The sequence below is a fragment of the Myiozetetes cayanensis genome, unplaced genomic scaffold (genome assembly GCF_022539395.1).
Source record: "Myiozetetes cayanensis isolate MyiCay16 unplaced genomic scaffold, myiCay2020 scf12, whole genome shotgun sequence".
Lineage (NCBI taxonomy): Eukaryota > Metazoa > Chordata > Aves > Passeriformes > Tyrannidae > Myiozetetes > Myiozetetes cayanensis.
The window spans coordinates 8,773,891-8,786,516 of NW_026086826.1; the positions used below are offsets into that span (position 1 = coordinate 8,773,891).

The following is a 12,626-nucleotide window of genomic DNA, read 5'->3' on the forward strand; positions in this document are numbered from 1 at the left end:
CAATTCAGTTCCAGGACCAGGAGATATTTTTTTTAATGGAAAAAAAAAGTTCACACCGATTTTCAACTCTTCCCTTAATATTAAAAATGATGTGTAAAGCTCTGCTAATCAGGTCTCTGGATAGTGCCCAATCTCTTGCCACGTGTTTCTGTTCTGGGTCCTGCCCTACGGGAATTTCTGTCAGCACATGCTCAGGAAACAGTTACACTGTTCACTCTTTCTGGACTTTTTTTTTTAAGACAGACTCTATCTGAAGTTTGGTGAACCTTTGCACTAATCACTGCCAGGTGCCTCTGGCTACATTTCTGGAATGTGAGGAATCTTTTCCTTCTTTCCCTCTTTCCTCCTTTCTCCTCTTCCCCCCCTCTCCCTGGTATGTAATAAATCCTTCAATGCACATCACCTTGCTGGGCATCACTGCGTTTCTCACCCTTTTCTGTGAGCACTGAGCACCCCAGTCCCGGGGCTGTGCCCAGCTGGGCCTGCAGGACAGGACTCTGGCAGTGCCCCTGCCCAGTGTGGGGAGGCGGCTGCCGTGAGGTGCAGCAGTGCAACCTAAAAAAATCTTTTTCTAGATTTTAGATAAACACAACATACTGTTTCTCAGTCAGAATGCTGCCTTGGATTATTTGGATCCAGTGCTGCACTGTCACTCACCCACACTCTGAGCAGGGTCCACACGTGCTGCAATGAGTGCAGGAGCTTCTCAGCTCTGAGGAGGAAGAGGGACATCATGCTTCATGGACATCGTGGAGAACACTATCCACGGGGTCTTTAGTGTGAATGAAGGGTCTCACGTCATTTAATTGCTTTAGAATATTTTTAGTAGCACCAACAACAGTGACACGAAACCAATTTAATGTTCAAAATTCCAGAGGAGCCAAAGGAGTCCTCTCCTGGTACACTCAGAGGATTTCTGTGTGGGCCTTCTCTTCAGCTACAGAGGGACTTCCTGAAATACTCACTATCTTTTCTAACAAATACATGTCTGAATTGGGTGTAAAACTTAAATCAGTATCTGTCATGCATTTCATCATCCACACAAACTCACACAAACACGTTTTTTCTATGTTAAATGAGCATCTCTACAATTGTTCTGACCTGAGACGTGCAATTCCCGCAGAGCAGTTAATCACAGTGACCATTATGGGAACTGTGCCAATCTATAAGATGTTTTTCTTTGTAAGGGTTTGTTCAAGAACCTTTGAAATGAAGTTGATGAACTCTGGAAGCTGCCACGCTGACTTGTGTATTCTGTTGTAAATGAAGAGTATGCAAGGGAAATTCGAAAGCTTATTCTTGCTAACCATCTAGCAGGAAAATATATTTCAAAGTGAAAGAAAATCCTTATTAATGTGGTCAAAGAAACATCCAAACATATTTAAATAAAAAGCACTGCCTTAGGTTCAAGTGATTGCCAGGAAGTCAATTACAAAGACATGTAATCAAACACAGAGACCGTGTGCTCAGCGTTATCCGGCCTGTGCTGCATGCCTGACTGATCTACCTGATTTCAGTCATTTAAGGTCATTATTCTCTGGCAAGAGCACAGCAAGATGCTTCCAGGTGCAGGTAGATTCTGTACAGGTAGCTGTACAGAATGTCTGCTTTCTTCAAGTTTGCCATCTGAAAGCTGCTACCCCAATAGTGGGTGGTGTTCAAGTGATTTCATCACTTGTTACACCACTCTAAACTATTGTGTTTGGTGTGTAACGTTCACATCTAACAGCACACATTTTGCTTCAGAAGCAAAACTAAGTTTGAAAAAAAAAATCAGTTTTACAGGTGTTAAGTATAAATTTAAATATAGGTAAGACCAGTAATGGCTAAAATCATTAAAGTAATGCAGAAGAGCTCTGGTTGGATGCAGTTGAAATGCCTTCTGAGTTAGAGCGACTCCTGTAACCCCCCACCTTCTCCTGTAACTCTCATTTCTGACTCTAAGATAGTTTTCCTTACAGTGTCTCCTCTGGGCAGGCAACGTGGCCCTTCCTTTGAGATGCACTACTGAAGGCCCTCTCAGGAGTGTCAATGCAGCCCTCTCAGAGACACACATTAAATACATGCCCACCTCTCTCTGCCGATGGACAAACAGTATTTACCCCGTGATCCGGCACCGAGTTCTCCTTATCCAGGTAATCACTGAAATAAGCCCATGCTAATGCTAATTTTGCTTTAAGGTGGGGAGGGGGGAAACCTGTATAAGCCTATCTGGACATGATTATAAATGAATTCTGATCACATTTTCTACAATGAGATAAATGACTTGGGACTGGAAAGCAGATGCTTTTAATCACTGCTGTTCTTTGTTACACGAGCCCAGCGCCCACCTGTACATTGTTCTTTCTCTGCACAGATGTACTGATGCCCCTTTTGCGTGCTCAGATCCAAAACACCGAGATAAATTATGATGGGTTCTTGGCTTCCTCCACTGAAAATGTTTTCAGCTGTCAGAGGTATCTGTTTCTTGTTATTGGTTTTAGTGCTTTTGAAAGAAAGGCTAAAACACTGACTTGTGTATGCTGTTATAAATGAAGAGTATTCTCCAGTGGAATCCACAGTGAATGAGGGATGGATCTCCCTGGTCTCTTAGAAACTCTGGGTAGGTATTTAGTTCTCCACAGTACTTGTAGAGAGCAAACATTTGTTTCTTACAAAGACTCTAACAATGTCCTAGTTCCTGGTCAATTGATTTGTATCAGCTCACAAACTTAATTAACGTGATTAATACACATACAAGATTAATAAAAATTAGACATAAGTAGCTAAGACACCTAATTGTCTCTTAAAGTAATGAGAATTAGGAACACAAATGTATTTTGTTACCTGGCCTGAATCCTGGCAGCTCAAGGGGATAGCACAGCACATTGAAAAAATCTCCCCCATATAACACACAAGATTTTATCCTTTGTGTTCCAATCTTAAGAATATCAGGGATTTCAAATCTGGTTTTCCTTGGTTGGGCAGAAGGAAGCCTCTGTGTATCTTGTGTTACTTTATGTAAGAAGAAATGAAGGACTAAATTTTTAACAGAGAACTCTTTACATTTCAGTACTCCTGTGGTATTTGAAATAACAGGTGCTAAGAAGCAAGCAAACAAAAATTCTGATGTTTAAGCTGCCTGATTAAAATGTCTCTTTTCACTAAATAGTCCTAAAGTCCTGTTTCTTGTGATTTTTTGCATGGGTCACTGTCACTTCAGGGGGGTCTGGGCTGTGGTTTGGGGTGGCTGCAGTTGGCTGGTGAGAAGCCCAGGCAAAGGAGAGTTGTGTGAGCACCTTCCTCTAAGCTTGGCTTACTCAGTCCTTTATGTTACAGGCTCACGAGTTTGGGTTCAGAGTCCTCATTAATCACCACCTACGGACATCACAGATGCCTTAATCCCGCTAGTTCCTCATTTACTGTTGTGTTTACAGAGCAGAAATGACCTAATTTACCACAGGAATATAAAAAAATAGTTTCCTTTCCCTTGGAGACTCATCACTTTCCCAATACAGCCATTCTTTGCCGTGCCCAGGTTGTGCTGGGAGCAGAAGGGCTGTTTGTCAGGGGCAGCACAAGGGACAGAGCCCCAGTCACACACACAGGGACCGTGTTCGGGGCCCACAGAGTGACCTTGCTGGGTCATTGCTCCAGATTGGTGCAAATCCCAAACTTGGTGCCACCACTCAAACTCACTTAACTTTAGTCATATCAGTTTCACTTAAGCTGATAATTTATCACACCGAATATTCTCAACTGGAATATACAGGGATAGTCTACAAGTAAAACTAAGTGCACTTTTAGATGGCTTGGATAATAACAGCTAAAAAAATAGTAGAAAGGAAGCCAAGTGCAACATTCTCCCAAGATTTAATACTAAAAGCTATTTTTCTGTCTTCATTCTGCTACAAATCAAAATAGGCTATTTCTGCAATGGGCAAAATGAAACCCAGTTAGACATTACACATGGCAAATGCTACAAGAAACACTGAAATAAACCTTTGCTACCTGAAGTAAAAAAGATGTATTTAAACCCAGATCATGCCAAGCCCACTTTCCGCATGCCAAAGTATTTCTCAGTCACTCACTTTCAGCTTAATTAATATCAATATAAGTAAATTTTTTTTGGTGTAGCATACACTTCATACCAGAATTTGAAAAAATGCCCTCCATATTGAATAAAGCCAGAATAAATACATTTGGTAATGAAGTCAGATTTTGTTAGAACATTTTCAAGTGAATTAGATAATTTTGTCAAACTATTTAAATGTCTCAGCAAACCATTTGGGAAAATTGACTGCTGCACTTGGTATTGACTTTGGCAAAGGATGGTCTAACATAGGGGTTTTTTTGTAAAAAAAAAAAGAAAAAGCCTTTAAATCAAATTCTGAATCTCATGTCAAACTTGAGTAGACTATTTGTACTCCGCCTCATGTCGTTTTTGGCGTCTTGCATATTTGATGACTCAGTAATTAGATTTCTTGATAGTAATCACTTGGTTCATTCCACAGCCTCAGACTCTGCGATCCAGCCTTGTCATCGTCCTGATTCACAGGGCAGGAATCCTCTGCACTGACTGGAACAGGAACGCTGAGACAGCTGACAAATGAGCCCAAACATTCCGTGTGTGCCAGAAAGCCGGAGCAGTTCACATGGAGCAGGGCTGGGTGATTCTTTCCCGTTGTGAACCATCTGTATGTTATATGAGTAACAGCAAAGGGGGAACAGTCCTGCAGCCCAGTGGCTCCAAGCACTGGATTATTAAGTGATTTTACCCAGTTAAAGGGATGAATGCTTTAAACAAAACCGTGCTAAATGAAACTCGAGGACTATTAGTTCACACCAAGTTTCTGTACATGCAATTAAGATGTCATGCACGGGCTGTATTTCAGCAGTCATTAATAATGTAAGCATAAACCATTAAATACAGTACAAGGATCTTGGACTGGGTATGACAATGCTGAATGCAGACTGAGTTTAGAAAATGGTATTTGAGATCCTGAAGAATTCCAAGTAATTATGTCATGAAACTAGATGCCCTGTTTTAAAATCACTGTTCAGAAATACATTCCACTCTCCATTCCCTGATGCTTGGCTCACAGTTAGAAACCTGTTATAATCTCATTCCCATATTTTGTCGTAGAATATTAACTACAGTGTTTGGGCAAAGACTTCACTTAGTTCTATGAGCACTGGAAAAATAAATCAGCCCCACTGTCTCCTCCAAGGGAGAATCTGCACTGCACTAGAATGTCTGCAGCAGGAGCTCAGTGAGGCTCAGCTCACTCAGCATGGTGTTCCTGCTCAAGGGGAAAGGAGACACGAGAGGCAGGAATGAGAATCCACCTGGGAGCTTCTGACCCCTCAATCTGGAGAACTGTCTGCTGCCCTCACTCTGGTCAAGTCTTTGCTTTCCTTTCCTATTAGCAGTAACAGAACACAAAGTGCTTTAGAAATAAATCCACCTTCCTGACAGCCCATTAAACCCTTCCCACAGTATATCCTTACTTTGTTTCACTCTTGGGTGGGATTTTTTGCATTAACTCCCCTAGGAACCAACTCAAAGAGGAAACAGCAGCACACTGGGGAGCAGAGGGAGGGATCCCACTCCCCCAGGCTCAAGCAGTCCCATTCTCCATGGATGAACAGGTCAGGGATGACCTTCCCTGTGGACTGTCTGTCTCCATTCCTCCTATTTGCATCACTCCTTTCTCTGCTACAGAAACCTTCCTATTATCTGGTGTAACTTCCAGTGCCTCCTGTTGGCCATGGCTCTGCCATGGGCATGAGATTTGCCAACAGGAAACACATGGTCAGGAATGTGGCAGGGCAGGGAAGGAGAAGGGTTGGGCACAGGCATTTTATGGGACAGGAACAGGGTAAGTCTGTTCCTGTGATGGGCAGATGCATCACATGTGGGAGGGGACACTGGAACCTGCTCCTGGCCAAGGTCAGCAGAGGTGGCTGAAGGAGGAGCAGGGTACAGAAGCTCAGTTTGCTGCAGCAGTCATTCCCCAATTAGGAAAAATAAAATGAGTAATTGGGTCCTAATTGAATTTCCTTAATGAGACAGTTCTCCAACTACTCCAGGTGTAATATTCCTTACTGTACCCCTTCCATGCCTCACACACTCTGCCTTCTGCCCTTTGCTTAAAAACTTTCTTGGCTTTCCTTTCCCCATATAAAAAGAAGGTAAAGGTCAGTCATGGACTAGGATGGGAAAACTCTACATTCAATTGCTGTATTTGCTGAAGAACCCAAACATGTTCTTAGGGGAAAAGAATCCCTTAAATCTCTCTGTATCCCAAGTTCCCATCAGTAAAGCAAAATCAGAGTTCCCTCCCCTTCCAAAGTGCTGGGAAGTGAGACTCTTAAGTTTGATGTTTAATTTGTATGAGGCCCAAGCACCAAAAAAAAAATCTGAGCAAAAAGATTAGAGCAGAATTTTGTGGCTTACAGAGATTCTTTACTGTTGAGAAGATGTTATGAGATCCTTGAGCAAACGGTGCTTTAGAAATACCCCAGACTGTAGCCATGCAATGCAATCTGTAGTGCAGCAGTGCAATCCATACAATCAGTGGGATTAAACACTCTTCCCTGATTAGGATCTCGGTGGTTCAAGCCTGCTGCTGAGAGATGGATTACAGAAAACCTTATCAGAGAGCAAGGAAGTGAGAAGGCCTGTGGCTCTGACACTGAGTGAGTCTTACTAAGGCAAACACTGCCTGATTCCTGAGTGACTCATAGTTTTTACCCTTTGAGAGATTTCTCATTTTAGCTGAGAAAAGGTCTCTGTGTTTATCCAAACCTACAAGAATTCATCCAGGAAGAATTAAAAAACAAAATCTCAATGTGATTGCATGCTGTGGAGAAAAAAATCCCAGTGTGTTCTGTTGCAGACGAAGACAAGGCCCTGAACAACCTGACAGTAATGTCCAAGTTTGCCTTGCTTTGCACAGGGGATGGATGGCATGACCTTCTGAGGTCCCTTCCAAACTAAATTATTCTGTGACTCTAAACCAAACCAAATTGCTTAATTTGGGCCAGTGTTTTCTTCTGAACAGCATCCACACCAAGTAAAATGAACAGGTAATGATTCTTCATCATGCCAGGCAGAGGCCAGGCATGTCTGGCACACATACCCTTCCCTGGCACTGTCCAGCGGCGACTGATGGTGGTGTGGGCTGGGAAGGGCAGAGTCGAGCGGAAGGTGCCGTGCAGGGATGTCGTGAGGAGACGGCAGCACACCTGGGGAGGGGCCATTGTGGGTGGTGCTGGAACCGCTGAACATGCCTGGGAACACACAGCACGTGGCAAAAGAAAATTAACAGGGCAGCACCCAAGTAAGTCCTGCAGAGTCCCCAACTCCTTCCTCATTCCCCCACCCGGCCGTGAGACACAGCCCCTCAGCAGCTGTGCCTCAACAGCACCCACAGCTGGGTGCTGGTGTTTTGACACGTGTCCCCTCTCCAGCCCTCTCAAGGAGTCCACGTGTTCCTTGCTCTGACTGCAGAGCTGCAGGGCTCCTCCTGACAGCCAGCAGGGCTTTCCCACAGCTGAGAGTGGGAACCCCCAGTGCTGAGGTGTTTGCTGCACGATGGAGCTCACACAGAGAGCAGAGCGGGCTGTGGTACCTTGTCAGCATCACACTGGACACTGAACTCTGTGTGCACAAGGGGAACCAGGACCTGGGGGTTTGTTCTTGTTCATTTCAAACGCTGTAATTTGACTTTCCATTAGTATGCTGATGGGCACTCCAGACCACTTAAAAATATCACATATTGATACAAATGAAACCCCAATAAATTAAGTGCAAAGAGGAGCCAAGAGACATTTTTAATGAGACCGTGAGAAGGTTTACTAGTACACAGAGGTACTGAAGGGGTGTGGATGTGCCATTTTCTGGGGACTCTGACCACTCTCCTCGACCATGCCAGTCAGGCACCATCTGCCCTCTCCCAGTCCATGTGTGCAGAGCAGCACGTTCAGGCAGACAGAGCCGTGTGCCAGCCGTGTCCGTGTCACTGACAGGGCTCTGGACTGCCCTCCTCCCAAACCCCCACAGGGACACGCAACGAGCAGAAGGCAACATGAAAATCTGGAGAGGGGGGAATGTGTGACACCCTCGGGGCGGAGAAGCCAGGGCTGAAATGTCAGCATCTGTTTCTGTGTGAGACTGAAGGGCAGAACCACTAAGGCAAGATTCCAGCCACCTTTGTCAGGGACTTCAGATGAGTCAAAAGCCCCTCTTGAACAATGAGTCCTCAGCTGCTGACAGATCTAAAGCAACAAAAATGAACCACATCATCTCTGTCTCCCTCTAGACAGAACATTTGTCAACCAGCCAGTGAAACCAACTTGCTTTCTGCACTGCACGCCAGACAGAAGGGCTTTAAGAAGTCAGATGTTCCCAGGTGATGTGAGGATTTATTTGTCAAAGCTTCTTCTGATAACAGTAAGTCAGTAGCTGGGATGCTGCATTGTGAAAATGCTGTTTTTCCACTGGTGGCTTCAGTCCATTTCATAATACAACACCTTCCACTTCCCCCAGATCCTCACTGTTCATACATTCATTATCAGGCTCAGAAGATGAGCCAAATACCAATTTGACCTTGACTGTTCAGTGTCATTTCACACTTCAGCTGTATTTCCTACACCACCAGTTCAGGTATATTGGCAGCACAGCCTGGAGGAAACTGCTGAACCTCAAACGAGCCATTCATGTTCTCTGAGGCTCCCAGAGTGCCGCTGGCCTGTCAGTAATTCACACAAAAAGCTCAAAAGCCCTCAAGAAGTAGTTTTAGCAGCGTGGGGGCCAGCAAACACACTCAATGTTTTATCTTTCAATCCCACCCCTGAACAGTTCATGAATGTTTAAGATGTCTCTCCTGGCCTGTTCCTTACTGTCCCAGCTACTGAGGATAGTTCAATTCTTTGCTTGAGGTGATGAGAAAGACAGAGCAGCTGAGTACCTACAATCAGCACAGCCCTCTAGAGAAGCAAGAAAATGTAAAAAAACCACCCCACAACTCTGTATGTCCAGCAACTGAGCCCTGCATGTGTCCCAGCTGAGCCCTGTCCGCCTCTCCTGCAGTGGGAACACTAATTTTGGGTGTCACTCTCTGGCATCCAGCTGCCAGGATTCATGGACGTGTCAGAACACAATTATCTTTGAGGCGTTTGTCAAATGTGGTTGAGCTCGGCCAACAAATTTAAAAAATACAGTGGGGAAGGGGACTGACACATGTGGACAGAGAGGCCAGAGAGAGGATTATGCAAGCCTTGCTTCCAGGGGAAATGGGCCTAAACCCAGATCCTGCTCTGTACAGTGCACACCCCTTGGACACGGGGCTGGTGGGGCACGAGGGAGCTGCGAGGCTGCTCTGGCATCAGACACAGCCATGGAGCTCCTGGGGCTTGGGGCGAGGCTGAGGCTGCACAGCCTGCCCTGGGGATGGGGCTGCATCCTCACACTGGGATGGGGCTGCATCCTCACACTGGGATGGGGGCTGCATCCTCACACTGGGATGGGGCTGCATCCTCACACTGGGATGGGGCTGCATCCTCACACTGGGATGGGCCTGCATCCTCACACTGGGATGGGGCTGCATCCTCACACTGGGATGGGGCTGCATCCTCACACTGGGATGGGGCTGCAGCCACCCCTGAAGCTCCTGGATAGTGGGGAAGCCAAAACACGAGCCGACACAGTCAAAGAATCAACCCAAGTGTTGACCTGCTCCACTAGCATGGGGTGTCTGCCTGTCATTCCAGAGCACTTCTAGGGTCCCGTGGCCCACACAGTGGAAGATGGAATTTACTGTGTGTATCTGCAAGGACACATTACTCACTTCTCTTGGGCCATGGATGACTAAAGTGGTACTTTAGTAATCTTACACAGTGCAAAACAAGGGCAGTCCAACAGAACATTCACTTTACTGCCTTCAGGGGACAGACCTTTCCCTGGCCATGGGCACTGTGAATCCATCAGCTATCAGCCAGTTATGCTGCCACTGGAATCCAGGTTGACATGTTTCTGTTCCAGACTTAATGCCCTCAAAGTTTGGAGCTGCTGTCACTCTGATTCCATGTCTCCTTAGCAATATGTTCATGGGTGGTAAAGCCCAAAAATGGTGCTTTTGAAGGAAATATTGGCAGTGATGTTTATCATAAAAGAGAGTGAACTGTTCAGGGAAGCAGGAGGCATCTGCTGGATATAGGGTGTACAAGGTCCTTCCCACTGCCAAAACTAACAGAAAGGAAGAGTTATTTGAGTGGAGAGAAACGCTGTTTTTATTGCCTGGATACCCCTTTCCAGGAAACCAGGTGCCCCTACAATGGAAGAAGTCAAGGGGGGAAGTGCAATTGCTAATCCAGCCTCAGTATAATTATCAATACTTCCAAAATGTCATTCCTTTTACAGGTTTTCTTCCCTTTTTTTCAGTGCTGAGTTCTAATATTCTGAGTCTCTGCAGTCACTCAGAAGCCTTTGGAAGCTCTTATGAGGGACTCCTGCAAGTGCAGCCCAGGCCAGGCCTGTGCACCTCGGTCCTCTTCACACATTGACCACCTCAGCTTGTAAATACATGTCATCAATCAGTATTTTAAATGGCTTGGCCTTTAACCTCAACATCTGTGGCCAGAACAGAGCTCTGAGCATCTGTGACTAGCAGCCTTTTTCCCCCCTCTACTTTATAATAATAAAACATGCCCAAGGAAAATGCCTGAGTGGGACCAACTACACAGAGACACTTCCTTTGCAGGGAGAGCGATATGAGGACTCAGGCACAGCCAGAGTTCAGTGTGTGCAGCCATGAAGCACCTTAGTTATGAGGAGGGAAAAGGAGGACGATCTCAGCAAACAATGGGTTCCTCTGACTGCAGAAACATTCTTCTGCTCACTGTCTTACCCAGTCCTAAGCACAAACCTGCTTTGAAGTCGAACAAGAGGGTTAGGAGCTTTTTCAATATTTCATTTTTTTCTGTGATGGGCTTTCATCCCTGACATATTTAAAATGTGCTTTAACTTGGAGAAAGGCAAAACTGAAATTCTCCAGGAATCCAAATGATCCCTAAAGCCCAGAGCTCTGCATGTTAATAATGTGGTTTCTTTGGAAAAAAAAAAACACACCACCACAAAAACCCAACTCAAAACAAAAACCCAACCCACGAACGTTTTCGTGGTGGAATCATGGGGACATCATATCCTGTATTTATCCACATCCATCCTATATACAGTATTATAGCTGATTTCTCCAGAAGGATTACCTCTGCTTGTTTGAAAGAGCACATGTGCAATCACTGCAGACTACAGGTGGCAGCAGGAATGTCCTTATGCTTTAATTCTGTAAGGATCAGCACTTTGGCTTATATGCCCTAAATAACAACAGAGGAACAGTTTTGCCTGTGGAATCGTACTACACATACTAGGAAGCAACTTCTGTTCCACTGTAAAACAGTCTTTCAAATTTTGATTTATTTTCCCTGGCACTTCTTCATACTGTGCATGTGATGGGGTCTCATATGCAGTGACCCAATGAAGTATCAGGGAAGATTTACAGGATTTTTAAAACATCCCGGTGATGGATTGATATAATCAGCACAGAAATCATATCAGAGAAAGCCAGAGTTATGGACAGATAAAACCCTTAATTTCACAAGAGGTTCTCAGAAATGTCACTGAGAAGTTAGGGATGGTCTGTTTATCTGTAAGCTAATAACTTTTTTCCTGTTTTACTGTTGTCACTTGGAAACTGAGGTTATTTCTGAGGATCAGAAAGTGCAGCCCGTTCTCAGGGAAATGTCACTGGTGTCTCCTGCCCTGCCTGGAATCAGGAGGCCAAGCCATGATTCAGCTACACTGGACTCTCAAGGGGAGAGGAGGCCAGTGCTGCCCTCACAGACCTGCACAGTGCAGGGGACACGGGCAGAGAATGGAAATAACCCCCACAAGTCCCTGCAGCTTTCTCCCACTTTTTGAGGAGCCACTGTGAGTGCAGACTCCCAGGGAACCATGTCAGAATCATGGGGTATTTCACTTTCTACTCCATTCTGTTCACCAGTTCTAGTCCAACATTTTAGTCCATCATTGAGGAGATGCCAATTAGGATGCATTTTTTACTTTTAAGTTTTGGAGTAAGAAAAAAAAAAGGCAGGAGATTCTTGCCCAAGTAAGGCAGGTTACAATTACAGTGCTGGCTAAACACAGAACCTGAGATTGCACATCCCTGATCCTCTGCTGGGGTTCAAATATTGTGAGATCTAGACCTCGTTTTCTACAAAAGGGAATGGAAACATCTTTTTCTTTTCCTATAAAAAGTATAGAGCAGTCTAAAGTCCCTGAAAAAGGCCAGCTCTTGTTCAAACCACAACAAAGGAAGGAGGACTACAAGAAAGACTGGAAACTAGGAAAGATAATTAAAACAAGGTTTGACATTTCAAATTCAAGTTTCCTGTCCATTCACACATCACCATATCATCTGTTACAGTCACACAGTGCACGATAACACACAGCCCCATCAACCTTCCTGCAGCTCCTGAAGAAAACCCTCCTGGCTGGAGGGTTTGAAACAACTCACAACGTTATTTCATCTTATTTGTTGGTCTGGGGTTTTTTTTCATCTTCCACAGTGACAAATCAGACC

General features: G+C 44.9%; 1 protein-coding gene and 1 long non-coding RNA gene across 4 annotated transcripts in view; one reads left to right on the plus strand and one right to left on the minus strand.

Annotated features, from left to right (window-relative positions):
* The window catches only part of LOC126635891 (uncharacterized), a 43,726-nt gene extending 38,606 nt beyond the window's left edge, over positions 1–5,120 (plus strand). Inside the window, exons 2-4 of one of the 2 annotated variants that reach the window (XR_007627823.1) lie at positions 1,962–2,135; positions 2,357–2,456; positions 4,494–5,120. This is a non-coding gene — a long non-coding RNA (uncharacterized LOC126635891). Of the gene's footprint in view, positions 1–1,717; positions 2,136–2,356; positions 2,457–4,493 lie in introns of those variants that run through there. The other variant, XR_007627822.1, reaches the window with a different exon arrangement.
* GLIS1 (GLIS family zinc finger 1) overlaps positions 1–12,626 on the minus strand; it is a 180,375-nt gene that overhangs the window by 13,228 nt on the left and 154,521 nt on the right. For both annotated transcript variants that reach the window (XM_050307576.1, XM_050307575.1), the window contains exon 8: positions 7,125–7,275. In XM_050307576.1, the coding sequence (XP_050163533.1) occupies positions 7,125–7,275 (151 nt within the window). The remainder of the gene's footprint in view (positions 1–7,124; positions 7,276–12,626) is intronic.